The 26,954-nt window shown below is 40.2% G+C and overlaps 1 protein-coding gene across 2 annotated transcripts in view; it reads right to left on the bottom strand.

The window, feature by feature from the left end:
- The window catches only part of igsf9ba (immunoglobulin superfamily, member 9Ba), a 226,255-nt gene that overhangs the window by 38,409 nt on the left and 160,892 nt on the right, over nt 1-26,954 (bottom strand). For both annotated transcript variants that reach the window (XM_061878079.1, XM_061878080.1), the window contains exons 11-13: nt 21,103-21,253; nt 11,647-11,770; nt 8,521-8,696 (exon numbers count right to left, since the gene is read on the bottom strand). In XM_061878079.1, the coding sequence (XP_061734063.1) occupies nt 8,521-8,696; nt 11,647-11,770; nt 21,103-21,253 (451 nt within the window). The remainder of the gene's footprint in view (nt 1-8,520; nt 8,697-11,646; nt 11,771-21,102; nt 21,254-26,954) is intronic.

The raw sequence follows: 26,954 nt of genomic DNA on the forward strand, positions 1-26,954 counted from the left end.
GGACAAACCTGTAATTCAGGTTTGTCCAAACTGTTTGCACCTTGGGCACGCATACTAAAACCCCCTTTTACACCAGTTGATCTGCTGTTTCTCTTTAGCGAAGGAGGGGGCGGGGGGACTCTCACACTATTATGTTAGATCCACTATGGACTGGACTCTCACACTATTATGTTAGATCCACTATGGACTGGACTCTCACACTATTATGTAAGATCCACTATGGATTGGACTCTCACTATTATGTTAGATCCACTATGGACTGGACTCTCACACTATTATGTTAGATCCAATATGGACTGGACTCTCACTATTATGTTGGATCCACTATGGACTGGACTCTCACTATTATGTTAGATCCACTATGGACTGGACTCTCACACTATTATGTTAGATCCACTATGGACTGGACTCTCACTATTATGTTAGATCCACTATGGACTGGAATCTCACAATATCATGTTAGATCCACTATGGACTGGACTCTCCCACTATTATGTTAGATCCACTATGGACTGGACTCTCACTATTAGGTTAGATCCACTATGGACTGGACTCTCACACTATTATGTTAGATCCACTGTGGACTGGACTCTCACACTATTATGTTAGATCCACTATGGACTGGACTCTCACTATTATGTTAGATCCACTATGGACTGGACTCTCACACTATTATGTTAGATCCACTATAGACTGGACTCTCACAATATCATGTTAGATCCATTATGGACTGGACTCTCCCACTATTATGTTAGATCCACTATGGACTGGACTCTCCCACTATTATGTTAGATCCACTATGGACTGGACTCTCCCACTATTATGTTAGATCCACTATGGACTGGACTCTCACTATTATGTTAGATCCACTATGGACTGGACTCTCACACTATTATGGTAGATCCACTATGGACTGGACTCTCCCACTATTATGTTAGAACCACTATGGACTGGACTCTCACTATTATGTTAGATCCACTATGGACTGGACTTTCACACTATTATGTTAGATCCACTATGGACTGGACTCTCACAATATCATGTTAGATCCACTATGGACTGGACTCTCACTATTATGTTAGATCCACTATGGACTGGACTCTCACACTATTATGTTAGATCCACTATGGACTGGACTCTCACTATTGTGTTAGATCCACTATGGACTGGACTCTCACAATATCATGTTAGATCCACTATGGACTGGACTCTCACTATTATGTTAGATCCACTATGGACTGGACTCTCACACTATTATGTTAGATCCACTATGGACTGGACTCTCACTATTGTGTTAGATCCACTATGGACTGGACTCTCACTATTATGTTAGATCCACTATGGACTGGACTCTCACTATTATGTTAGATCCACTATGGACTGGACTCTCACTATTATGTTAGATCCACTATGGACTGGACTCTCACTATTATGTTAGATCCACTATGGACTGGACTCTCACTATTATGTTAGATCCACTATGGACTGGACTCTCACACTATTATGTTAGATCCACTATAGACTGGACTCTCACAATATCATGTTAGATCCATTATGGACTGGACTCTCCCACTATTATGTTAGATCCACTATGGACTGGACTCTCCCACTATTATGTTAGATCCACTATGGACTGGACTCTCCCACTATTATGTTAGATCCACTATGGACTGGATTCTCACTATTATGTTAGATCCACTATGGACTGGACTCTCACACTATTATGTTAGATCCATTATGGACTGGACTCTCCCACTATTATGTTAGATCCACTATGGACTGGACTCTCCCTATTATGTTAGATCCACTATGGACTGGACTCTCACACTATTATGTTAGATCCACCATGGACTGGACTCTCACAATATCATGTTAGATCCATTATGGACTGGACTCTCCCACTATTATGTTAGATCCACTATGGACTGGACTCTCCCACTATTATGTTAGATCCACTATGGACTGGACTCTCCCACTATTATGTTAGATCCACTATGGACTGGACTCTCACTATTATGTTAGATCCACTATGGACTGTACTCTCACACTATTATGTTAGAGCCACTATGGACTGGACTCTCACACTAGTATGTTAGATCCACTATGGACTGGACTCTCACTATTATGTTAGATCCACCATGGACTGGACTCCCCCACTTTTATGTTAGATCCACTATGGACTGGACTCTCACTATTATGTTAGATCCACTATGGACTGGACTCTCACTATTATGTTAGATCCACTATGGACTGGACTCTCACACTATTATGTTAGATCCACTATAGACTGGACTCTCACAATATCATGTTAGATCCATTATGGACTGGACTCTCCCACTATTATGTTAGATCCACTATGGACTGGACTCTCCCCACTATTATGTTAGATCCACTATGGACTGGACTCTCCCACTATTATGTTAGATCCACTATGGACTGGATTCTCACTATTATGTTAGATCCACTATGGACTGGACTCTCACACTATTATGTTAGATCCACTATGGACTGGACTCTCCCACTATTATGTTAGATCCACTATGGACTGGACTCTCCCTATTATGTTAGATCCACTATGGACTGGACTCTCACACTATTATGTTAGATCCACTATGGACTGGACTCTCACAATATCATGTTAGATCCATTATGGACTGGACTCTCCCACTATTATGTTAGATCCACTATGGACTGGACTCTCCACTATTATGTTAGATCCACTATGGACTGGACTCTCACTATTATGTTAGATCCACTATGGACTGTACTCTCACACTATTATGTTAGAGCCACTATGGACTGGACTCTCACACTAGTATGTTAGATCCACTATGGACTGGACTCTCACTATTATGTTAGATCCACTATGGACTGGACTCTCACTATGATGGTAAAGGTCTCTGGGTAATCTTGCTCGTACTTTACTTTATCAAGTTCTTTGCATTCGCTACCTTCCTGAGTGTGGAAAGTCACACAACACACCATGAAGCCTCTAAAGTTAAAAAAAAAAAAAGTTTTACATTTACATTTTCTGGAAAACTACACCCCGCACATGACTCAAAATGTTCAATATTTTGAAAAGATCCATTTTAAATATACCATCCCCATGCTCAAGCTGCATGTGTGATGTCAGCAAGCAAAAGGACATTTTGAGACCTGTAATCCAGGTTTGTCCAAATTGTTTGCACCTTGGGCACGCATACTAAAACCCCCCTTTTACAACAGTTGATCTGCTGTTTCTCCTTAGTGAAGGAGGGGGGGACTCTCACACTATTATGTTAGATCCACTATGGACTGGACTCTCACTATTATGTTAGATCCACTATGGACTGGACTCTCACACTATTATGTTAGATCCACTATGGACTGGACTCTCACTATTAGGTTAGATCCACTATGGACCGGACTCTCACTATTATGTTAGATCCACTATGGACTGGACTCTCACACTATTACGTTAGATCCACTATGGACTAGACTCTCACTATTATGTTAGATCCACTATGGACTGGACTCTCACTATTATGTTAGATCCACTATGGACTGGACTCTCACTATTATGTTAGATCCACTATGGACTGGACTCTCACTATTATGTTAGATCCACTATGGACTGGACTCTCACTATTATGTTAGATCCACTATTGACATTAGCAGCAATGTGTTGCTGCCAATAAATTCTATGTTAATGGCAAATAAAAAAGTATGTTTTTCATTTGGAACATGAAATATCTTGTCTTTGCAGTCCATTCAATTGAATATAAATTGAAAAGAATTTGCAAATCCTTGTATTCTGTAAATAAACTCGGCCTTTTTCGTCGAATTGCACAAATGGAAATTGGATTTTCTTTAACGCAACATGTTAACGAGCATGCCCGGAACCAATAAAGCCATTACCATCACTTTCAAAGCTATCAATACGTTGAGGTCTCCCGTGTAAATGAGGTCATCGGTCCATGTCTCGCTGAGGCATCGATTTTAAAGAGCAGGAATCTTCCTGACGTACCATGCAGGCCTGGTGCGCGGGTCCTTGAGGTATGAGGATACTTCCAAGCATTAAGATTGTCGGGATCCACCTGTTATTACTTGGTAGATTCATTTAGAACCACTCCACATTTGCCACGTGCTGTCCTGTCCTACACTCATAAACAAACTATCTTTTAATCAGAATAATTGTATCTAAGTTATCGCAAAAATGTGTTTCTCCTCAATTGAGCCAAATTTTTAATCAAGGCGATGGCTGTTTATGACCCCTCCTCCCTTTAAAACAGCTGTTTCCATGTAATCAGGGAAAGTCCAAATAAAAGAAGAGGCGTACAATCTCTCGTCAGAGCGGGGTGGAGACTGTACAAGAGTACAGCCCAGACGTTTCTCCTCCATCCATCCATTTTCTACTGCTTATTCCCTTTGAGGTCGCAGGGGGCGTTGGTGCCAATCTCCGCTACAATCGGGCGGAAGGTGGCGTACACCCTGGACAAGTCGCCACCTCATCGCAGACGTTTCTCCTCAATTGAGCCACATTTTTAATCAAATGCGATGGCTCACTATTATGTTAGATCCACTATGGACTGGACTCTCCCACTATTATGTTAGATCCACTATGGACTGGACTCTCACTATTATGTTAGATCCACTATGGACTGGACTCTCCCACTATTATGTTAGATCCACTATGGACTGGACTCTCACTATTATGTTAGATCCACTATGGACTGGACTCTCCCACTATTATGTTAGATCCACTATGGACTGGACTCTCACACTATTATGTTAGATCCACTATGGACTGGACTCTCCCACTATTATGTTAGATCCACTATGGACTGGACTCTCACTATTATGTTAGATCCACTATGGACTGGACTCTCACTATTATGTTAGATCCACTATGGACTGGACTCTCCCACTATTATGTTAGATCCACTATGGACTGGACTCTCACTATTATGTTAGATCCAGTATGGACTGGACTCTCCCACTATTATGTTAGATCCACTATGGACTGGACTCTCACTACAATGTTAGATCCACTATGGACTGGAAACTCACAATATTATGTTAGATCCACTATGTACTGGACTCTCACACTATTATGTTAGATCCACTATGGACTGGACTCTCACACTATTATGTTAGATCCACTGTGGACTGGACTCTCACACTATTATGTTAGATCCACTATGGACTGGACTCTCACTATTATGTTGGATCCACTATGGACTGGACTCTCACACTATTATGTTAGATCCACTATAGACTGGACTCTAACACTGTTATGTTACATCCACTACGGACTGGACTCTCACTATCATGTTGGATCCACTATGGACTGGACTCTCCCAATATTATGTTAAATCCACTATGGACTGGACTCTCACACTATTATGTTAGATCCACTATGGACTGGACTCTCACACTATTATGTTAGATCCACTATGGACTGGACTCTCACACTATTATGTTAGATCCACTATGGACTGGACTGTCATTATTATGTTAGATCCACCATAAAAACAGCTGTTGCCGTGTAATCAGAGAAAGTCCAAATAAAAGAGGCGGCGTACAATCTCTCGTCAGAGCGTGGTGGAGACTGTACAGGTAATACAGTCCAGACGTTTCTCCCTCAATTGAGCCAAATTTTTAATCAAATGCGATGGCTGTTTACGACCCCTCTCCCTTAAAAAACAGCTGTTGCCGTGTAATCAGAGAAAGTCCAAATAAAAGAGGAGGCACACAATCTCTCGTCAGAGCGGGGTGGAGACTGTACAAGAGTACAGTCCAGACGTTTCTCCTCAATTGAGCCAAATTTAATTCTGTCGCTGTTTAATTCCTTGCTTCTTGTCTTGTTTAACCCTCCTCTTGTGTTAGCTTTCTGTTACCATCTCTTATGTTAACGGGTCGGTTTTGACCCATGTCTTAAATCAGCTGTAAAATACACTAAAAACAATTATCTATCATCCAATTTGTTTCTCATCTCTTGGTTACCCTCGTTAGGCTTCCTTATCCTTGAAAATATTGGTTTTAATATTTTTGGTTTGGGCCATTGGGCCTTTTTTTGTCAGTATACCCCTCGATTTCAATTTTAAAGAATGGTAGAACGAACCTCAAAAGAATCATATACATAAAAAAAAAAGTTGTTGTGTTACCTAACTATTACTAAGGGGTATTAGAACACATCTCTTAAATAAATGTGTTTTATTTATTTTTTCATTTTAAGAATTTTAACTATAGTAACATCTATGGTGTTACGGGTCAATTTCGACCCATATATATTTACTTCAAGAAAAAGGCTAAAAAGTATTTTTTTCAGCAACAGAAATCCAACATCAAACAAACAACAACCAATCAAGCAAATGAAACCAAGAGAAATAGATTACTAGTTCCAAAACTAATAAAAAACAAAATCAGAGTGGCAAAAAGTGACACTTTTAGTGTCCGTCTTTTGTTTGTTTTTGTACAGGATAACAAGGTAAAATGAGAATCCACTAAAGCTCACATGATTGGGAGAGGAGCTGGCTGTCAGTGTGTTCAGTTTTGGCTCTTATCATTGCTTTATCATCTTATTTTTATAACTGGGTCGAAACCGACCCTAACAACACCAAGGGCATCATTTCTACCAGAGCATTTTATAATTTTGTGAAAAAAATTAAAATGTTTTATTTTGTTGACAAAGAGGTTCCTGACAAAGTCAAAAAGCTTTGATGCAAAAAAATAAATGTATGTGGTGTTTTTATGCATTTAAAAACTAAAACGGGTCGGTGCCGACCCTAACACAAGACGAAGGTTAATAAATGTCATCAAAGTTTGGACCCGACAACAACATTTCTTTTCCAGGTGTTTGCGGGCCAGATAAAATGATGTCGTGGGCCACATCTTGAGTTTGACACCTGTGGTATATATAATATTTATTATTGCCCAATTATACCTGACAGAAAGACGTGGAAATTAAAAAAAAATTAAATGAAAAAAATGCAAGGTAATGTTAAGATTTTTTTTTTTTATTCACACAGAAGTCAATTTAAGCAAAAGCCAAATATGACTATTAATGTATAACCACCTCATCATGTTATTAAACAAATACGACTATTTACTATACTACTATAAAAGTGACATCAGTGTGTAAAGGATATCACCACATGGCTCAGGAACACTTCAGAAAACTACTGTCAGTAAGTAAGGTTGGTCGCTACATCTGTAAGTGCGAGTTAAAACTCTACTATGCAATGCGAAAGCCATTTATCAACAACACCCAGAAATGCATCCGGCTTCGCTGGGCCCGAGCGATTGTTAAGTTAATGTCTTTGCGGTTTATTCAAATGAATATAAGTTGAAAAGTATTTGCAAATCATTGTATTCTGTTTTTATTTAAGAATTAAACAACGTGCCAACGTCACTGATTTTGGGTTTTGTACATTTGATTCCTGTCAAGGGTGCTAAGCCTTCTGGGTAATATAGTGTATAAACACTGAGCAACAAACCAGCATCCTGACGTATAGTTTACATGTATTTGAACTTAATTTTTTTTTACCGTGGTGAGGTAATTAAGAAAAAATATTTGAATTTGCAATGCTGACCAAGCTAAGAGGTATCATTTACATGTTAGAGATGTTGAAGTGTGATGGGCTCTACCGAGGATGTCGTTGTGGTTTGTGCAGCCCTTTGAGACACTAGTGATTTAGGGCTATATAAATAATCATTGATTGATTGATGAGAGTGACAGTCCACGAATGCTTCTAACGTGCGGGGGTAAACGTGTAAATCAACGTTTAAGATGGACAAACACTTTTCAAGCGTAAAATAAACATGTCAGAGCACCACAAGTTGTTTCTTTTTGTAATTTTGGATTCATTATCACTGTTACTAGTTTCAACTGTTTAAAAATGTTTATGATTTGACAATGAGCTCTGAGTATTTGCTTCTACTGCCATCTAGTGTCTAATTTAAAGTATGTGCGGTATAAAAAGAGTAAATCATTAATGTAGTATCTGTTTTCCAATTTCTGTTGAGGTTAAGGTAAAACTGAACATTTAAAACAATGATAGATACAGTGTCATTGAAAAACAAATAAGCCATAAAATGTTGCCAAACTTTCGTAAAAGCTTCCGCGAATTCAGGCGTTTTAGGCCGAGACAATCATGGAAAAAAAAAAAAACAACAACACCCGTGAGAAGTCTGTTGGTTTTTTTTCCCGTTTTTTTTGTTGTTTTATTTGTCAGTTGACAAATACAGAAAGTAGGGGGGAAAGTAAGCAATATATTTATTTATTCATGCCCCTTTCTTGTTTTGTTCAATACATTCTTGTTTAGATCCTAAATACGGTTAAAAATCGCATGCAGCCCTTTTATAGGATGTGACTTGATAGCAGTACCAGTGTAATATTTGACATCTAAGACCCACTAGAGGGCAGTATACTACATTGTGACTAATGGAAAGAAAAGAAAAAAGGTGTGGGAGCCAAGTCAGTGGCAGTAAACAGAAAGAAAAAAAGGAGGCATTGATGGCACTAGAAGCAGAACCCACCTGCCGTGTTGACTGTCACAACTTCGCTGAATGGGCCCGTGCCCAATTTGTTCTGGGCCAGCACACTGAACTGGTACTCCGTCCCCGGCTCCAACCCTGGCACCAGCAACCAAGTCTGAGCACCGGAAACCGGCATTGAATGCCAGTCATGTGGACCGAAGTCTATTCTCTTTGACCTGAGGTGGAACAAAACACAGAGTGTTATTTCATTGCCACTAACGTGAATTTACTTTCGAGTCCACGGAACTTCTGTCTGTCGTTTATACTGTTTGTCCCTGGGTTTATGTTGCAAAGATGTTGGCGAGCTTTCACGGGTTGTAAGTTGGAATTTGCACACAAGTGGACTACTTTGTGCTGATCCACGGGGGAAATAAGGTCACTAAAGCTGGGAAACAATATGATTAGCACTCCAAACAACCCCTCAAAAATAAACAGAGGGAAAATTATATCACTACTAGAATATACATAATACATCATGTTGGATGTCGAAAACATAAAAACCCTTTATTTATTGAATCAAAAATACTAAAATTCTCGGACATAGTGAATTTGCAAAGAGTTAAATTATACACAAAGCAAACTATAACCTGCTACCCAAGAATATACAACAATTATCCTCAACAAAATAATAGAAATATAACCTTAGAGAAGAATGTAATTTAAAACATTTGAATGCAAGTACAACACTTAAGACCTTCAGTACTTCTGTCAGAATAATTGTATCTGAGTTATCACAATACTTTGTGGTTCAATGAGTTCCCAGCAAGCAGACAAAAGCTTTCTTTGATCTTACCAATCAAAAGGCTTGTAAAACTCCACTGTGTAGGATGGGAAGCGACATGAAGGTGTCTGTTGTCTATTGCAATCCTTAGCGGAGAGGAAGCAGGACCTGACCCCCCTCTCCAGGCACTTTTTCTTTGAACTGTTTTGTGACCAAAGGCAGCGGCTGTTTACGACCCCCATGCCTTTAGAAAGAGCGGTTGCCATGTAATCAGTTAAAGTCCAAATAAAGGAGGAGAAGTACAATCTTTCGTCAGAGTGCGGTGGGAGACTGTACAAAGAGTACAGCCCAGACGTTTCTCCTCAATTGAGCTAAATTGAATCCTGTCTTTTTTTAATTCCTTGCTTCTTTGGCTGTTTAATAGATGCCATCAGTGTTTGAACCTGACAATATCAGTATGTTGAATTAAACAATGGAATGGATTAAGCCCAAAGATTCCCAAAGCCCAAAAAAAGTCTGCGGGCTATAGAGCGTTTTCATTTCGTGCTCCAGTACTCTGGAATGCCCTCCCGGTAACAGTTCGAGATGCCACCTCAGTAGAAGCATTTAAGTCTCACCTTAAAACTCATTTGTATACTCTAGCCTTTAAATAGACTCCCTTTTTAGACCAGTTGATCTGCCATTTCTTTTCTTTTTCTCCTATGTTCCACTCTCCCTTGTGGAGGGTGTCCGGTCCGATCCGGTGGCCATGTACTGCTTGCCTGTGTATCGGCTGGGGACATCTCTGCGCTGCTGATCCGCCTCCGCTTGGGATGGTTTCCTGCTGGCTCCGCTGTGAACGGGACTCTCGCTGCTGTGTTGGATCCGCTTTGGACTGGACTCTTGCGACTCTGTTGGATCCATTATGGATTGAACTTTCACAGTATCATGTTAGACCCGCTCGACATCCATTGCTTTCCTCCTCTCCAAGGTTCTCATAGTCATCATTGTCACCGACGTCCCACTGGGTGTGAGTTTTCCTTGCCTTTATGTGGGCCTACCGAGGATGTCGTAGTGGTTTGTGCAGCCCTTTGTGACACTAGTGATTTAGGGCTATATAAGTAAACATTGATTGATTGATTGAAGCCAGGGATGTCCAAACTTGTTTTGGGGGGGGGGCGTGGCCAGTGGACCTGCAGCGAAGCGGGGCGTGCCAGGACCGGCTTCAAGATCAGCGACAGGTGCATGGATGGCACACCTGGGCCTGCTTATCTAAACACCTGTCGCTCTGTTAAAAGGCAGCAGCCGGCGAGGAGAGTTGAGTTGGAGACTGACACACACAAGAGACAATTGCGGGAAAGCATAAAAGAGACTATTATTGAAAAATAAATCAGTGTTCTGTAGCCTGAACGCAGCTGTCATGTCGGTAATCGGTGGTCCGAGGAACCCGGAGGAAACTCACAAAATGTAATACATTTTTTTTTTCATTTTGACAGAAAAAAATATATATACTGCTTGAAATTGCACACCATTTAAACTTTAATAGTATCCAATATTGCAACAAATATTACAGTATTTTATAATACTGTCCAAACATGTTTTTGTCTAAATAAAAGTAAATAAAAATACTTAACATTACAGCAAAGTAATAAAAATGACTGTCAATTGACGTAAAAATTCCGTTGACTGTAAAATATACGCTTGGTTTTTTTTAACGGTGTATCACTGTAAATGGAAAGACGGTACATTTTTTTTTTTAACAGTAGAAAAACTGGCAGCTAAAAAAAATAACTTGTGCTGTTTTTCCATTGACGACCAGTTGAGTTTATACCAAAAAGTTCTATTTTGGTTTCATCTGACCACATGACATTCTCCCAATCCTCTGCTGTATCATCCATGTATCCATTTTGGTATAAACCCAACTCGTCGTGTTTGGAGGAAGAAGACTACTGAGTTGGATCCCAAGAACACCATACCTACTGTGAAGCATGGGGGTGGAAACATGATGCTTTGGGGCTGTTTTTTTGCTAAGGGGACAGGACGATTGATCCGTGTTAAGGAAAGAATGAATGGGGCCATGTATCGTGAGATTTTGAGCCAAAATACTTATTTTCCACCATAATTTACAAATAAATTCTTTAAAATTCCTACAATGTGAATTCCTGGATTGTTTTTTCACATTCTGTCTCTCACAGTTGAAGTGTACCTATGATGAAAATGACAGACCTCTGTCATCATTTTAAGTGGGAGAACTTGCACAATCGGTGGCTGACTAAATACTTTTTTGCCCCACTAAATGTATTTATAGTACAGGGGATTGATGACTTCCTTTGGAAAATTAAAAGTGTGGGGTATTAATTCCGCAATTGGAATTAATACCCCACCCTGCAGTCTGGTCTCAGCATGAAGGAAAAGAGGGCACTCACACTGGGCCGTACCACACGGAAAAGGTCTGCTCGAAGCCGCCGTCGTAGCCCGGCTCCCAGGACACATTAGCGGAGGTGGTTGAGGGCAAGACGTGGATGTTCCCGGGAGAATGCGGGCTGGTGCCTGAGTGGATCACACAAACCAAGAGGAAGGAAACGTGAGCTCCCAAATGTAACTACAAACCCAGCGCTCAAAACATTTCAGTTGTTTGACCACATGTGTGAGGTCACCTGCAGAGCCCGCCCACCTCGCACCTGAGATGACCTGAGAGGACCTGAGACCTCGGCTGCATTATGACACCTGTCACACCCCACGATAAAGTTTGCAACTTTTAGTCGCTAACAGAAAAGCCCTGCCTTTACCGGAAGTAGCAGACGATGATGTCAACGGACTGTAGTCAGTTGGAAGCGTGTCTTAATGAAATTTAACAATGGATGTCCGCTAACTTTTTGCAACTCAACGCCAAAGAAACGGAAATGCTGATTATCGGTCCTGCTATACACCGACCTCTATTTAATAATACAACTTTAACATTTGACAACCAAATAATAAAACAAGGTGACTCGGTAAAAAATCTGGGTATTACCTTCGACCCAACTTTCTCCTTTGAGGCACACATTAAAAGCATTACTAAAACGGCCTTCTTTCATCTCCGTAATATCGCTAAAATTCGCTCCATTTTGACCACTAAAGACGCTGAGATCATTACCCATGCGTTTGTTACGCCTCGTCTCGATTACTGTAACATATTATTTTCGGGTCTCCCCATGTCTAGCATAAAAAGAGTACAGCTGATACAAAATGCGGCTGTTAGACTTTTGACAAGAACAAGAAAGTTTGATAAAATTACGCCTGTACTGGCTCACCTGCACTGGCTTCCTGTGCACTTAAGATGTGACTTTAAGGTTTTACTACTGACGTATAAAATACTACACGGTCTAGCTCCATCCTATCTTGCCGATTGTATTGTACCATATGTCCCGGCAAGAAATCTGCGTTCAAAAGACTCCGGCTTATTAGTGATTCCTAGAGCCCAAAAAAAGTCTGCGGGCTGTAGAGCGATTTCCGTTCGGGCTCCAGTACTCTGGAATGCCCTCCCGGTAACAGTTCGAGATGCTATCTCAGTAGAAGCATTTAAGTCTCACCTTAAAACTCATCTGAATACTCTAGCCTTTAAATAGACCTCCTTTTTAGACCAGTTGATCTGCCGCTTCTTTTCTTTTTTCTCCTATGTCCCCCTCCTCCCTTGTGGAGGGGGTCCGGTCCGATGACCATGGATGAAGTATTGGCTGTCCAGAGTCGAGACCCAGGATGGACCGCTCGCCCGTGTATCGGTTGGGGACATCTCTACGCTGCTGATCCGCCTCCGCTTGGGATGGTTTCCTGTGGACCGGACTCTCGCTGCTGTCTTGGATCCGCTTTGAACTGAACTCTCGCGGCTGTGTTGGAGCCACTATGGATTGAACTTTCACAGTATCATGTTAGACCCGCTCGACATCAATTGCTTTCGGTCCCTTAGAGGGGGGGGTTGCCCACATCTGAGGTCCTCTCCAAGGTTTCTCATAGTCAGCATTGCCACTGGCGTCCCACTGGGTGTGAATTCTCCCTGCCCACTGGGTGTGAGTTTTCCCTGCCCTTTTGTGGGTTCTTCCGAGGATCTCGTAGTCGTAATGATTTGTGCAGTCCTTTGAGACATTTGTGATTTGGGGCTATATAAATAAACATTGATTGATTGATTGATGTCACATGTTTGATGGCTCCTCACATTCTCACATTGTTTTTAATGGGAGCCTCCAACAAAAAGAGCTATTCGGACCGAGAAAACGACAATTTCCTCATTAATTTGAGCGAGGATGAAAGATTCGTGTTTGAAGATATTGATAGCGACGGACTAAAAAAAAAAAAAAAAATTGTTAAAAAAATTTCAGATGTTTTTAGACACATTTACTAGGATAATTCTGGGAAATCCCTTATCTTTCTATTGTGTTGCTAGGTTTTTAGTGAGTTTACTAGTACCTGATAGATATATTAGATAGTACTTTATTTATTCCTTCAGGAAAATTAAAATTAAAATTTTCAGCACAATCCCATTCAAGATCAGACAAACACTACAGGGAGACAGAACAGGATCGCTGACGGGTCTGCCGGCTTCCGGCGCCCCTTACCAAAAAGGTGAGATACAGGTAAACAAGTGGGGGGGATTTGGGAGAAAAAAATAGAAGATTAAAAAAATAAATAAAAAAAAAAAAAAAAAAACGGTCTAAGCCTGGGCCCTGGGGAGGGGTCCAGACTGAGGCCGAGGGAAAAAAACAACACTAACTCATAGCCATAGTACACATCCCTCTTACATGTGTGTAGTACACCTTCACCTCCGGGAATTTTAAACAAGGAATCACCGTGTGTTTGTGTGGCTAAAGGCTAAAGTTTCCCACCTCCATCTTTCTAATTTGACTTCTCCATTATTAATTGAACAAATTGCAAAGGATTCAGCAACACAGATGTCCAGAATACTGTGTAATTATTCAATTAAAGCAGATTACTTTTAGCTGTGTGTGTGTGCAGCGCTCATATTTCCAAAAAGTCTGTGAAGTCACGAGTACACGTCATCATTATGCAACGTTTTCAAGAAGAAACTCCCGGGAAATTTAAAATTGCAATTTAGTAAACTAAAAAGGTCGTATTGGATAAGGCGACGGCTCCAGGCGGTGGCAGTGTGAGCGTTTCAGATGTAATTAGACACATTTACTAGGATAATTCTGGAAAATCCCCTATCTGCCTATTGTGTTGATAGTGTTTTAGTGAGATTATAAAGTCATACCTGAAAGTGGGATGGCTTCGGGGAACGCCAGTGTCTCTGAGAGAAGCCGAGGAGCCAAGATCACATCTGCCTTTTTGAGCAGCAAGATGAGGTCGCGTAATCCACTCAAGTCTCCGGTAAGAGCCCATCCAAAAACATGCTGGTTGACGTAGAGAAACATGCTCGCTTGACCGCTTTGTGTTAAAGCTTCACAACAAACAAAGAAACACCGGCTGTGTTTTGGTGCTAAAGGCAGGTGCAATCCACCGCTTTCCACCAACAACATTCTTCTTTGACGTCTCCATTACTAATTGAACAAATTGCAAAAGATTCAGCAACACAGTTGTCCAAAATACTGTGTAATTATGCGATGAAAAGAGATTACTTTTAGCCGCGAGTGGTGCTGAGCTAATATGTCCCCTCCAACCAATAACGTCACAAGCACGCGTCATCATTCCGCGACGTTGTCAACAGGAAACTCAGCGGGAAATTTAAAATTGCAATTTAGTAAACTAAAAAGGCCGTATTGGCATGTGTTGCAATGTTAATATTTCATTATTTATATATAAACTATCAGACTGCGTGGTCGGTAGTAGTGACTTTCTGTAGGCCTTTAAAGGGGAACATTATCACAATTTCAAAAGGGTTAAAAACAATTAAAAAAAATCAGTTCCCAGTGACTTGTTGTATTTTTAGAATTTTTTTTCAAAATTTTACCGGTCCCGGAATATCCCTAAAAAAAGCTTTAAAGTGCCTTGTTTTCGCTCTCTCGAAGCCACTATCCATTTCCCTGTGACGTCACACAGTGCTGCCAATGTAAACAAACAATGGCCAATTGCACAGCAAGATATAGCGACATTAGCTCGGATTCAGACTCAGATTTCAGCGGCTTAAGCGATTCAAAAGAAACAAATGGTTTGAGTAGGAAAGTATTGAAGAAGAAACTGAAGCTATTGAGCGAATAGCTATTGACGCTATTCATAGCCATAGCATGGCCGAATAGCTGCGTTAGCATCGCCGGTAAAATGTGCGGACCAAACGATCAGGACTTTCGGATCTTGTGACACTGGAGCAACTTAAATCCTTCGATTGGTAAGTGTTTTTTTTCGCATTAAATGTGGGTGGAAGAAAAAGTAATATAGTTGCAAATGCATCTCTGTGCCATGTCTGCTTTAGCACCGCCGGTAAATAGCATGTTAACATCGATTAGCATAGCATGTTAGCAACGATTAGCTGGCAGTCACGCCGCGACCAAATATGTCTGATTAGCATATAAGTCAAAAACATCAACAAAACTCACCTTTGTGATTTCGTTGACTTAATCGTTGCAAATGCCTCTGCAGGTTATCCATACATCTCTGTGCCATGTCTGTCATCGCCGGTAAAATGTGCAGACACTCTGGTACATTCAATGGGGGTCTGGCGGCAGATTTCTTGCCAGTGGTGCAACTTGAATCCCTCCCTGTTAGTGTTGTTACACCCTCCGACAACACACCGACCAGGCATGATGTCGCCAAGGTTCCGAAAAATAGTCGAAAAAACGGAAAATAACAGAGCTGAGACCTGGTGTTTGTAATGTGTTGAAAATGAAAATGGCGGCTGTATTACCTCGGCGACGTCACGTTCTGACGTCATCGCCAAAAGAGCCATAAACATAAAGGCGTTTAATTCGCCAAAATTCACCCATTTAGAGTTCGGAAATCGGTTAAAAAAATATATGGTCTTTTTTCTGCACCATCAAGGTATATATTGACGCTTACATAGGTCTGGTGATAATGTTCCCCTTTAACATTGCAACACATGCCAATACGGCCGGTTTAGTTTACTAAATTACAAATTTAAATTTCCCGCTGAGTTTCTTGTTGAAAACGTCGCGAAATGATGATGCGTGCGCGTGATGTTATTGGTTGCAGGGGACATATTAGCCCAGGACCACTAGCGGCTAAAAGTCGTCTCTTTTCATCGCATAATTACACAGTATTCTGGAAAATCTGTGTTGCTGAATCTTTTGCAATTTGTTCAATTAATAATGGAGAAGTCAAAGTAGAAAGATGGAGTTGGGAAGCTTTAGCCTTTAGCCACACAAACACACGGTGATTCCTTGTCTAAAATTCCCGGAGGTGAAGCTTTACTATGGATCAGAGCGGTCAAGCGAACTTGTCAACTGGCGGATTTCGGTGAGAAAATTGTGGTAAAAAGTCGCGTCTTACCGGAGATCTGCGGAGCTTGCGCTGTCCATGCAGCTGCCGAGACTTCCCTCAGACACTGGCCTCAAGACACCCGTGGACACACCCCTCCGACTATCAGGTACTATTTAACTCACTAAAACACTAGCAACACAATAGAAAGATAAGGGATTTCCCAGAATTATCCTAGTAAATGTGTCTAATAACATCTGAATCGCTCCCAGTGCAATGGCCTTTTTTTTTTCTTCTAGTCCTTCACTATCAATATCCTTATCCACGAATATTTCATCCTCGCTCAAATTGAAGGGGAAATTGTCGCTTTCTCGGTCCGAATTGCTCTTACTGCTGGTGGCTCACATTATAAACAATGTGAGGATGTGAGGAGCCCTCACACCGGTGACGTCATCGTCTGCTACTTCCGGTACATGCAAGGCTTTTTTATTAGCGACCAAAAGTTGCAAACTTTATCGTGGATGTTCTCTACTAAATCCTTTTCGCAAAAACATGGCAATATCGCGAAATGATCAAGTACGACACATAGAATGGACCTGCTTTCCCCGTTTAAATAAGAAAATCTCATTTTAGTAGGCCTTTATCATTGTAAACCCCACATACTTTATGTTCATGTGGGTGTCTCATTCAGTAAAAAATGTTTAATTCCATTACGTTTTTTAAGGCTGTCTGTCATAACGTTTTTAGCATTCAATTCATTATTGTGAGGTTTTTATAAGTTGTTGTAAGATTCCCCTCCCTACTGATCAGTAGCATGTGTATGGCAAATCCTATATAGATTAGCATCAAGCTAGTGCATTTTAAAAATGGAGGATGTTCGACTGTTTTCTATCAGGAAATCTTGCTTTGTTGGCATGGAAAACTGTAACATCGCCTAAAGGCAGTTCAAAACGGTTTGAACGCTGCATGAGTGCTTATTTCCCCGCCAAGTGTTTGAACCGGCCGAGTGTGCAACAAAGGTATTGGTGTTTTCTGTGTTTTTTTTATTTATATTTATTGTTCTAATTGGTTTTACCCTTTAAAATCGTTTTTTAAACATATTTATTTATTTTTTATTATTATTTATATATTGGTTTTATTCTTTATTCAGTCATTGGTGGAGCTAAGGACATTAGAATATTGTTTTTAATATCGTTGAGCAGCACTTTGGAAACATTTATGTTGTTTAAATGTGCTATACAAATAAAGTGGATTGGATTGGAAATATAGCAACCTTCATGTCATGTGAATCAGGTCAGGAAGTGCCTATCAAAGTACCAGAATTCGGTACCCACATGACAGAGCAGGACGGAGGGGGGGGACCTGAGACCTGAGACCTAGGACCTGGGCTGCATTATGACACCTGTCACACCCAAAATTGGCTCCGCTCAGAACTCCCTCTTTGCGTGAAGTACACATGTACACTCCTGACTAGCATTATCTTTGTGGAAGCAGACTAGTTTGCACATCTTATTATGCTGGGCAGGTGTACCTAATCATTTAGACCGTTCATATACTCTATTTTCCGGACCATAGGGCGCACCGGATCATGAGGAGCACTGCCCATGAGCGGGTCTAGTCAGGTCTATTTTAGTTAAAGTACCAATGATTGTCCCAAACACACTAGGTGTGGCGGAAATATTCTCTGCATTTGACCCATCCCCTTGTTCACACCCTGGGAGGTGAGGGGAGCAGTGAGGAGCAGCAGTGGCCGCGCCCGGGAATAGTTTTTGGTGATTTAACCCCCAGCAGGAAGGTAATGGCTCCCATTTTTATAGTCTTTGGTATTTTATTGTGAAAATCCACAAATTAAAACAGAATGTTTTTAAAAACATACTTTTTTGTAGGGACCAATGAATAATAATCCATCCAAGGATTTTAAGTGCGCCATATAGTCAACATAGATTTTTGAGCGACCATGTGTAATGTTGGTGTTGTTTACTTGAGTCATATTGCAGTCTACACAAATTAAAGTACGTTTACAAATGTACTTTTTATTTTTATTTTGGTAAAATATATGTTTCCTTGTCTTTTATATTGTTCTTATATTTTTTTATTATTCAGTCATTGGTGGAGCTAAGGATAGTAATCAAATCTTCCATCCATCCATTTTTCTACCGCTTGTCCCTTTAAGAGTTGCAGGGGGTCCTGGAGCATATCAATCTTGTTTTTAATATATTTGCGCAGCACTTTTTAAACATTGTTGTTGTTTAAATGTGCTATATAAATAAAGTGGATTGGACTACACATATCTCTTATGTGTGACTGCCATGTACTGTTTAAACTTGCCATTTCACCGTGTACCAAATACAATATTTTTAAGGTTGGTAAGCACAACCGAAATGATCCCGTACTTTAGGCACTGTTGAGTTTTGAGAAATTGAAAGGATTTTAAGTGCGCCCTATAGTCAACATAGATTTTTGAGCAACCATATGTAATGTTGGTGTTGTTTACTTGAGTCATATTGCAGTCTACACAAATTAAAGTACATTTACAAATGTACTTTTTTTTTTTTTTTTTGGGTAAAATATATGTTTCCTTGTGTTTTATATTGTTCTTATATTTTTTTATTATTCAGTCATTGGTGGAGCTAAGGATAGTAATCAAATCTTCCATCCATCCATTTTTCTACCGCTTGTCCCTTTAAGAGTTGCAGGGGGTCCTGGAGCATATCAATCTTGTTTTTAATATATTTGCGCAGCACATTTTAAACATTGTTGTTGCTTAAATGTGCTATATAAATAAAGTGGATTGGACTACACATATCTCTTATGTGTGACTGCCATGTACTGGTCAGTCAAACTTATCATTTCACCGTGTATCAAATAAAATATTTTTATGGTTGGTAAGCACAACCGAAATGATCCCGTACATTAGGCACTGTTGAGTTTTGAGAAATTGAAAGGATTTTAAGTGCGCCCTATAGTCAACATAGATTTTTGAGCAACCATGTGTAATGTTGGTGTTGTTTACTTAAGTCACATTGCAGTCTACACAAATTAAAGTACGTTTACAACTGTACTTTTTTTGGGGGGGGGGTAAAATATATTTTTCCTTGTCTTTTATATTGTTCTTATATTTATTTATTTTTTATTCAGTCATTGGTGGAGCTAAGGATAGTAATCAAATCTTACATCCATCCATTTTTCTACCGCTTGTCCATTTAAGAGTTGTAGGGGGTCCTGGAACATATCAATCGTGTTTTTAATATATTTGCGCAGCACTTTTTAAACATTGTTGTTGTTTAAATGTGCTATATACATAAAGTGGATTGGACTACACATATCTCTTATGTGTGACTGCCATGTACTGTTTAAACTTATCATTTCAGCGTGTACCAAATAAAATATTTTCAAGGTTGGTAAGCACAACCGAAACTATTATTATTACTAGGAACTGTTGAGTTTTGAGAAAATGAAAGGATTTTAAATGCGCCATGTAGTTAACATACATAGATTTCTGAGCGACCATGTGTTATGTTTTATATTTTCAATTAAACATATAAAATGTGAGTGTTGTTTACTTGAGTCATATTGCAGTCCACACAAACTAAAGTATGTTTACAAATGTACTTTTTTAAAATTTTTGGTTAAATATTTTTTTCCTTGTCCTTTATGTTGTTTTTATATTTATTTATTTTGTTTTTATTCAGCTAAGGATAGTATTTGAATATTCCATCCATTCCTTTTCTACCGCTTGTCCACTTAAGAGCGGGCGGCGGGGGGTGCAATCTTGTTTTCAACATTTTTGCGCAGCACTTTGTTAACATTTTTGTTGTTTGAATGTGCTATATAAATAAAGTGGATTGGATTACACGTATCTCTTATGTGTGACTGCCATCTACTGGTCAAATTTATCACTACACCGTGTACCAAACAAAATAGCTTCGAGGTCGGTAAGCACAACCAAAATGTTCCCGTACATTAGGCACTGTTGAGTTTTGAGAAAATGAAAGGATTTTAAGTGCGCCTTATAGTCCGAAAAATACGTTATGTTTATTGCACACAATTTCGAACTGACTGTTTTTAGCAACATCATTTTTTGCAGGGACTAATGAATAATAATCCATTCATTCACTCTCTACTGTTTGTCCTTCTCAGGGGTGCTGGAGTGTTGTGGTTATTGAAAGGAAAAGTCACTGTATTTAGTCATCAAAGTCAAATTTTTTTGACGTTTGAGGCTGCAAACTTCCAATCCACGGTGCACGAAAGACGTCCTTGGTCCGCGGAGCGGTGGGACAAAAGCTCCTCCGACGGCGTTTGGCAATGAGCGCTGCGCTGTGATTACGCATCCAGCCTCCAAAATTAAGCTTATAAAGCCATTACAGATAAGATTAAATGACATTTTTTAATGACGCCGGCGGCCAAATTGGATGGAGGCGAGAAGATTAAAGAGATGTCTGCTTGCCGGCTCTTCGCGGGAACCACACAAATGAAGCGGGAAATTAGACTGATGAGAGAAATGTGACGGCTACTTGTACCAATGACCAGGATCCTGGTGCTGGCAGTGATGCTGGTGACCACGTTGGTGGCGACACACTCCCACTCGCCGTGGTCTTCCTTGCTGAGGGACACGAACTGCAAGCTGCCGCTGGGGAGGATGTTGTGCTTGCTCCTGCTCGGCTTCCCCACCTTGGACACACAGCCATCATTAATAGTGCTTTCTACGCAGGTGTACTTAGAACATACAGTACAGGCCCAAAGTTTGGACACACCTTCTCATTCAACGTTTTCTTTATTTTGTTGCGTTGGGACCAGATGTTCCTCCGAGGGAATTTAAGTTGCTGGTCAATCCCAAGTTCTTTTGATGACACATAAGCTGATTTTAAATGATAACCCAGAACAGAATAGGTATTTTGCAATTTACTCCAAAGCTTTGGAGAGACCAACCTAAAAAACAACACATTCAATTCTGAAAACCCTACGGACGCGCTGTCTGCTTCAATATCTCCCACGCCCACACCTACTGGAACGAATACACATATCTATTGTTCTGCTTAGCCTGAGACAGGAAGAGGTAAGAAGGGAGTATAGCTACTCCTTACATTCCCAAAGTTTACTAGCGGACAAACAGAGAGAGAACAAATGGAAAAACACGAGCTGTTTTCAAATATGACTATGAATATAAAAACTCTTGCAGATATAAATATATATCTCCATCAATTTGCACGACTATTTTCATTGTAGATTGCCACGCCAAATCTATGAACCAACCACTATGAAACATGTGGTTGACTGGTGCAGAACCAACCAAGACCAAGGAGATCCTCGTCCACTTACGGACACTCCGCTCTTCATCAACAGCACAGCAGTGGAGATGGTAAGCACGACTAAGTTACCGGGGGGTTGACCTGGTCCCTACACGCTGGAGCTCTTGTAAAAAAAGAGCTCAGCAGCGCATGCCCTTTTACACCTTTTCAGGTGACCACCTCTTGAAGCTCATGGAAAGAATGCCAAGAGTGTGAAAAGTGTGATTGTGGAAGGGATGTGGTCCACGCGTTCCCTGCGGGCAGGGCATGTGCGGGAGCCGGCTGGGGAGCAGATGACAGGTGAGTGAATATCTCCTTATTAGCAGCGTCGGTGACTGCAGGAGGGGGGGTGGAGGGAAAGCTGGAGGAGAGTGAGGGTTGCTGGAGAAACATCCGAATAAGAAGACTGCTGAAAAGCATTGAAAAACCCGAAGACAGCTGAAAAGCACCAGAGTTGAAAATAAAAATTAAAAAATGAAAAATAAACATATTGTCAATCTACCACCCTGGTTGTGAGGGTGTTGTGTGGTCCGGGAGAACCCAGACGGAAAATACTTTACAGTGGCTATTTTGAAGAAACTAGAATATAAAATGTCAGAATGATCGTATATAAGTGATCACAAAACTTGTGTTCCCAAGGGTTCAGGCTGCCCTGCGCAAAGACAAAAGCTGTCTTTGTTCTTACCGAGCAAAAGGCCAACCACTTGTAAAAACTCCACTGTGTCGTGGAGGTGTCGGATTCCCTGATCTATTGGACAGCCACAGGAAGACCTTGTCATGGCCCGAGGTTCACAACGCAGAAAGGGAGCAGACCTGACACCGCTCCGGGAACCTTTTCTTTAAACTGTGTATGACTGAGTGCGGCAGATGTTTATGACCTCCTTCCCCTTAGAAACAGATGCAGCCATGATTACATGTAACAAATAAACGAGGAGAAGTGGGCCGAATCCGTACGAGCTCAATTGAATCCTGTCTCTTTTTGATTCCTTTGCTTCTCGTCTTGTCAAATATGTCAACCGTGTTTGAACCTGACATAAAACACGTTTTCAGTTATTTCACTTTTTTTTTTGTTAAGTACATAACTCCACATGTGTTCATTCATAGTTTTGATGTGACAATCTACAACAGACCTGGGTAAAACAATTCCCAAATAATTGTTTTAGATGTAAAGCAGGGGTGCCCATTACGTCGATCGCGAGCTACCAGTCGACCGTGGGGGGTGTGTCAGTCGATCTCCAGCCAGGCTTTTAAAAAAAATAGACCTAAAAATTAGTGATCATCAATCTTCACCAAGACGTCACTTAAATGACATTCACGGTACCGGAGGGTCTTGTGAGATGATGCTGGCTGCTGCAAGAGCATTATTATGAAAATATGACCGAGAGGAAGGCGAGAAACACTTTTTATTTCAACAGACTCTCGCGCCGTACCTTCCGTCAAAACTCTAAAGGCCCACTGCACATTTCCTATCTTCACAATAAAAGCCCTGCTTCATGCTGTCTGCGCTAACTAAATACAGAGTCTCGGAAAACTGGCGTGCACAAGCGATCCCTCAGAAAGCTGGCGTGCACATCACTTGTGCACGCCAGCTTTCCGAGACTCTTATTTTGTTAGCGAAGGCAGCATGAAGCAGGGCTTTTATTGTGAAGATAGGAAATGTGCAGTCGGCCTTTAGAGTTTTGACGGAAGGGACGGCGCGAAAGTCTGTTGAAATAAAAAGTGTTTCTCGCCTTCCTCTCTGTCATTTTTTCATAATAATGAACTGGCAGCAGCCAGCGTCATCTCACAAGACCCTCGGGTGCCGTGAATGTCAATCAAGCAAGCTACGGAATTTGCCGCCAATGTTTTTCTTGTAAAGTGTATGGAAGCTGGATGAATTAGATGCCAAAAACCAACCACTTTCATGTGGTATTGTACAGAAAGGACAACTTTTTTTCTCCTCCATTTGAAAAAGTGGGCGTTATCATCATTACTGTCTGATTCCAATCAATGCAAGTCATCAGAATCAGGTAATACACCAACTTATATTCTTGTCTTTGTGAAAGAAAGACATCTATATGTGTTACACATGCTTGTATTATCATTAAACACATTTAACTTGTTTACAAAAATGTCTCTTTCATAAATAAATAAATATAAATGATATATATAAATGAGGTAGATCCCCTCGAGTTGGTCAATTGAAAAGTAGCTCGCCTGCAGAAAAAGTGTGGGCACCCCTGCTGTAAAGTGTAGCTGCCATTATGATGTGCACTCATGTTTTATAATGACTGGAAGTCTTCAACTATTCTAAGTATTTCAGTGGTTGGAATCTGCAATTTTGGATTATATACTATGGTCATGTAATTAGTTACTACGGTCATCTAAGTCACAGCAGCTCAGACGAGGCACCAAGCAGTGTGGGTGGGGAGCGTTTCCACAGAGTGTTTCCAGAGCCTGAAATGTGGGTGTCAGGGACAGACGTGGAAGGAGATTTTTACAACAAAGTTCTAAACTTAGTGATATATCACTGATTGTAAAATATGTGGATGGAGGGGGGGTGTGCTGTTCATATGTTATCAATATTCAGTGTTTTACCCTTCATAGAAACATTTAAAATTCCATTCTGTTATTTTAAGGCGGTATATCATAACGTTTTTTGCATTCAATCAGACATTATTGTGAGGTTTTGTATCATTCTTCCTAAAAATAGATATACCGGCCCCCAGGAACATTTTTTTTTTACTCTAAATTTGGCCCCCCAGGCAAAATAATTCCCCAGGCCCACTCTTGATAAACTTCAAATCTATCTCTTGATTATTATATTTATTTCTCATACATATTTTTTTGTGTTTTATGCCATTTTTGTCAAAGAAAACTAGTTTTTTATGTGGCAAACAAAAAGTATGCACGATTTTCTTTCAACAAATATATTTGAGATTAAATAAATGGAGCCTTAAATAAATCAATAATTCATAACATTGATTTTGATTCATTATTATTTAAAAAAAAAAACAGCTACAAAAAACTACTTTTTGTCATTATAGTCAACATTGCGACTTTTTCTTGTTACATTTCAACTTAGTCAACATTGTAATTTTTTCAAACATAATTTGTGGGCCTCGAATAGCCGCCGGACCGCAATTTGGACACCTTTGACCTACACGGACATTGCGACCTGAGCCCGCTGCCTCTAAACGCACATAATACTGATAATAATAGATTTTATTTGTAAAAAAGCACTTTACCTTAAGCAATCAACCTCAAAGTGCCACAGTGTATTAAAAAAAATAAATACAAATAATAATAATAATAATAAAAACATAATAACATAAATAGAATGTAAAAACTAGAACAGCCTAATAGCTACAACTAGTATGCATATCTATGAAAAAGGCTTTTTTTAAAAGAAGGATTTTTAAGCCTTTTTTAAAAGCATTCACAGTCTGAGGTGCCTTCAGGTAGTCAGGGAGAGCGTTCCACAGACTAAACATGAACTGAAACATTTCAAAAATATTTAATGTCAAGACTTTGGACATCAAAAGAAAGCAATGTCTACGACTTTTTTATGTGAGTGATGGAAAAATGTAACTGCATTAGTTGCTCGTTTGCAGACACAGGGATTAAAGGCCTACTGAAATGAGATTTTCTTATTTAAACGGGGATAGCAGGTTTAATTCTATGTGTCATACTTGATCATTTCGCGATATTGCCATATTTTTGCTGAAAGGATTTAGTAGAGAACATCGACGATAAAGTTTGGAACTTTTGATGGCTAATAAAAAAGCCTTGCCTGTACCGGAAGTAGCAGACGATGTGCGCGTGACGTCACCCGTGTTAGGGCTACTCACATCCTCACATTGTTTACAATCATGGCCACCAGCAGCAAGAGCGATCCGGACCGAGAAAGCGACGATTTCCCCATTAATTTGAGCGAGGATGAAAGATTCGTGGATGAGGAAAGTTAGAGTGAAGCACGGCGGCGGCAGTGGGACCGTTTCAGATGTAATTAGACACATTTACTAGGATAATTCTGGAAAATCCCCTATCTACTTATTGTGTTGGTAGTATTTTAGTGAGATTATAAAGTCATACCAGAAAGTCGGATGGCTGCGGGGAACGCCAGTGTCTCTGAGAGAAGCCGAGGAGCCAATATCACAGCTGCCTTTTTGAGCTGCAGGATGAGGTCGCGTAATCCACTCAAGTCTCCGGTAAGAGCCGACTTAATATCACAATTTTCCCATCCAAAAACATGCTGGTTGACGTAGAGAAACATGTTCGCTTGACCGCTCTGTGTTAAAGCTTCACAACAAACAAAGAAACACCGGCTGTGTCTCGGTGCTAAAGGCAGCTGCAATCCACCGCTTTCCACCAACAGCATTCTTCTTTGACGTCTCCATTATTAATTGAACAAATTGCAAAAGATTCAGCAACACAGATCTCCAAAATACTGTGTAATTATGCGATGAAAAGAGACGACTTTTAGCCGGAAGTGGTGCTGAGCTAATATGTCCCCTCCAACCCAAGGCGTCATCATTCCGCGACGTTTTGCAACAGGAAACTCCGCGGGAAATTTAAAATTGCAATTTAGTAAACTAAAAAGGTCGTATTGGCATGTGTTGCAATGTTAATATTTCATCATTGATATATAAACTATCAGACTGCGTGGTGGGTAGTAGTGGCTCTCTGTAGGCCTTTAACATCTTTTAAACGTCTGTTCATATTTTGTTGGTTAGTTGCATTTTTGTTGCATTTCGCTTGATTGTAAAATATGTGAGAAGGGGTGTGATGTTCATATGTTGTCAATATTCAGTGTTTTATCCTTCATAGAAAAAAAATGTATTCCATGTTTTTTTTACCGCGGCCTGTCATATAATTTTTAGCATTCAACCAGACATTTTTGTGAGATTTTGTTACTAAAAATAGATATACCGGCCCCCAGGCACATTTTTTTTCTGTAACTTTGGCCCCCCAATCAAAATAATTGCCCAGGCCTGATCTACAGTGTAAATAGTCAAGAAAATAAAGAAAACATTCAATGAGAAGGTGTGTCCAAAATTGTCAAACAAACAATAAAGTCATTGTGAATAAAATCCAAATATGGC

Source organism: Nerophis ophidion, linkage group LG18, assembly GCF_033978795.1.
Source record: "Nerophis ophidion isolate RoL-2023_Sa linkage group LG18, RoL_Noph_v1.0, whole genome shotgun sequence".
In the NCBI taxonomy this organism is placed as follows: domain Eukaryota; kingdom Metazoa; phylum Chordata; class Actinopteri; order Syngnathiformes; family Syngnathidae; genus Nerophis; species Nerophis ophidion.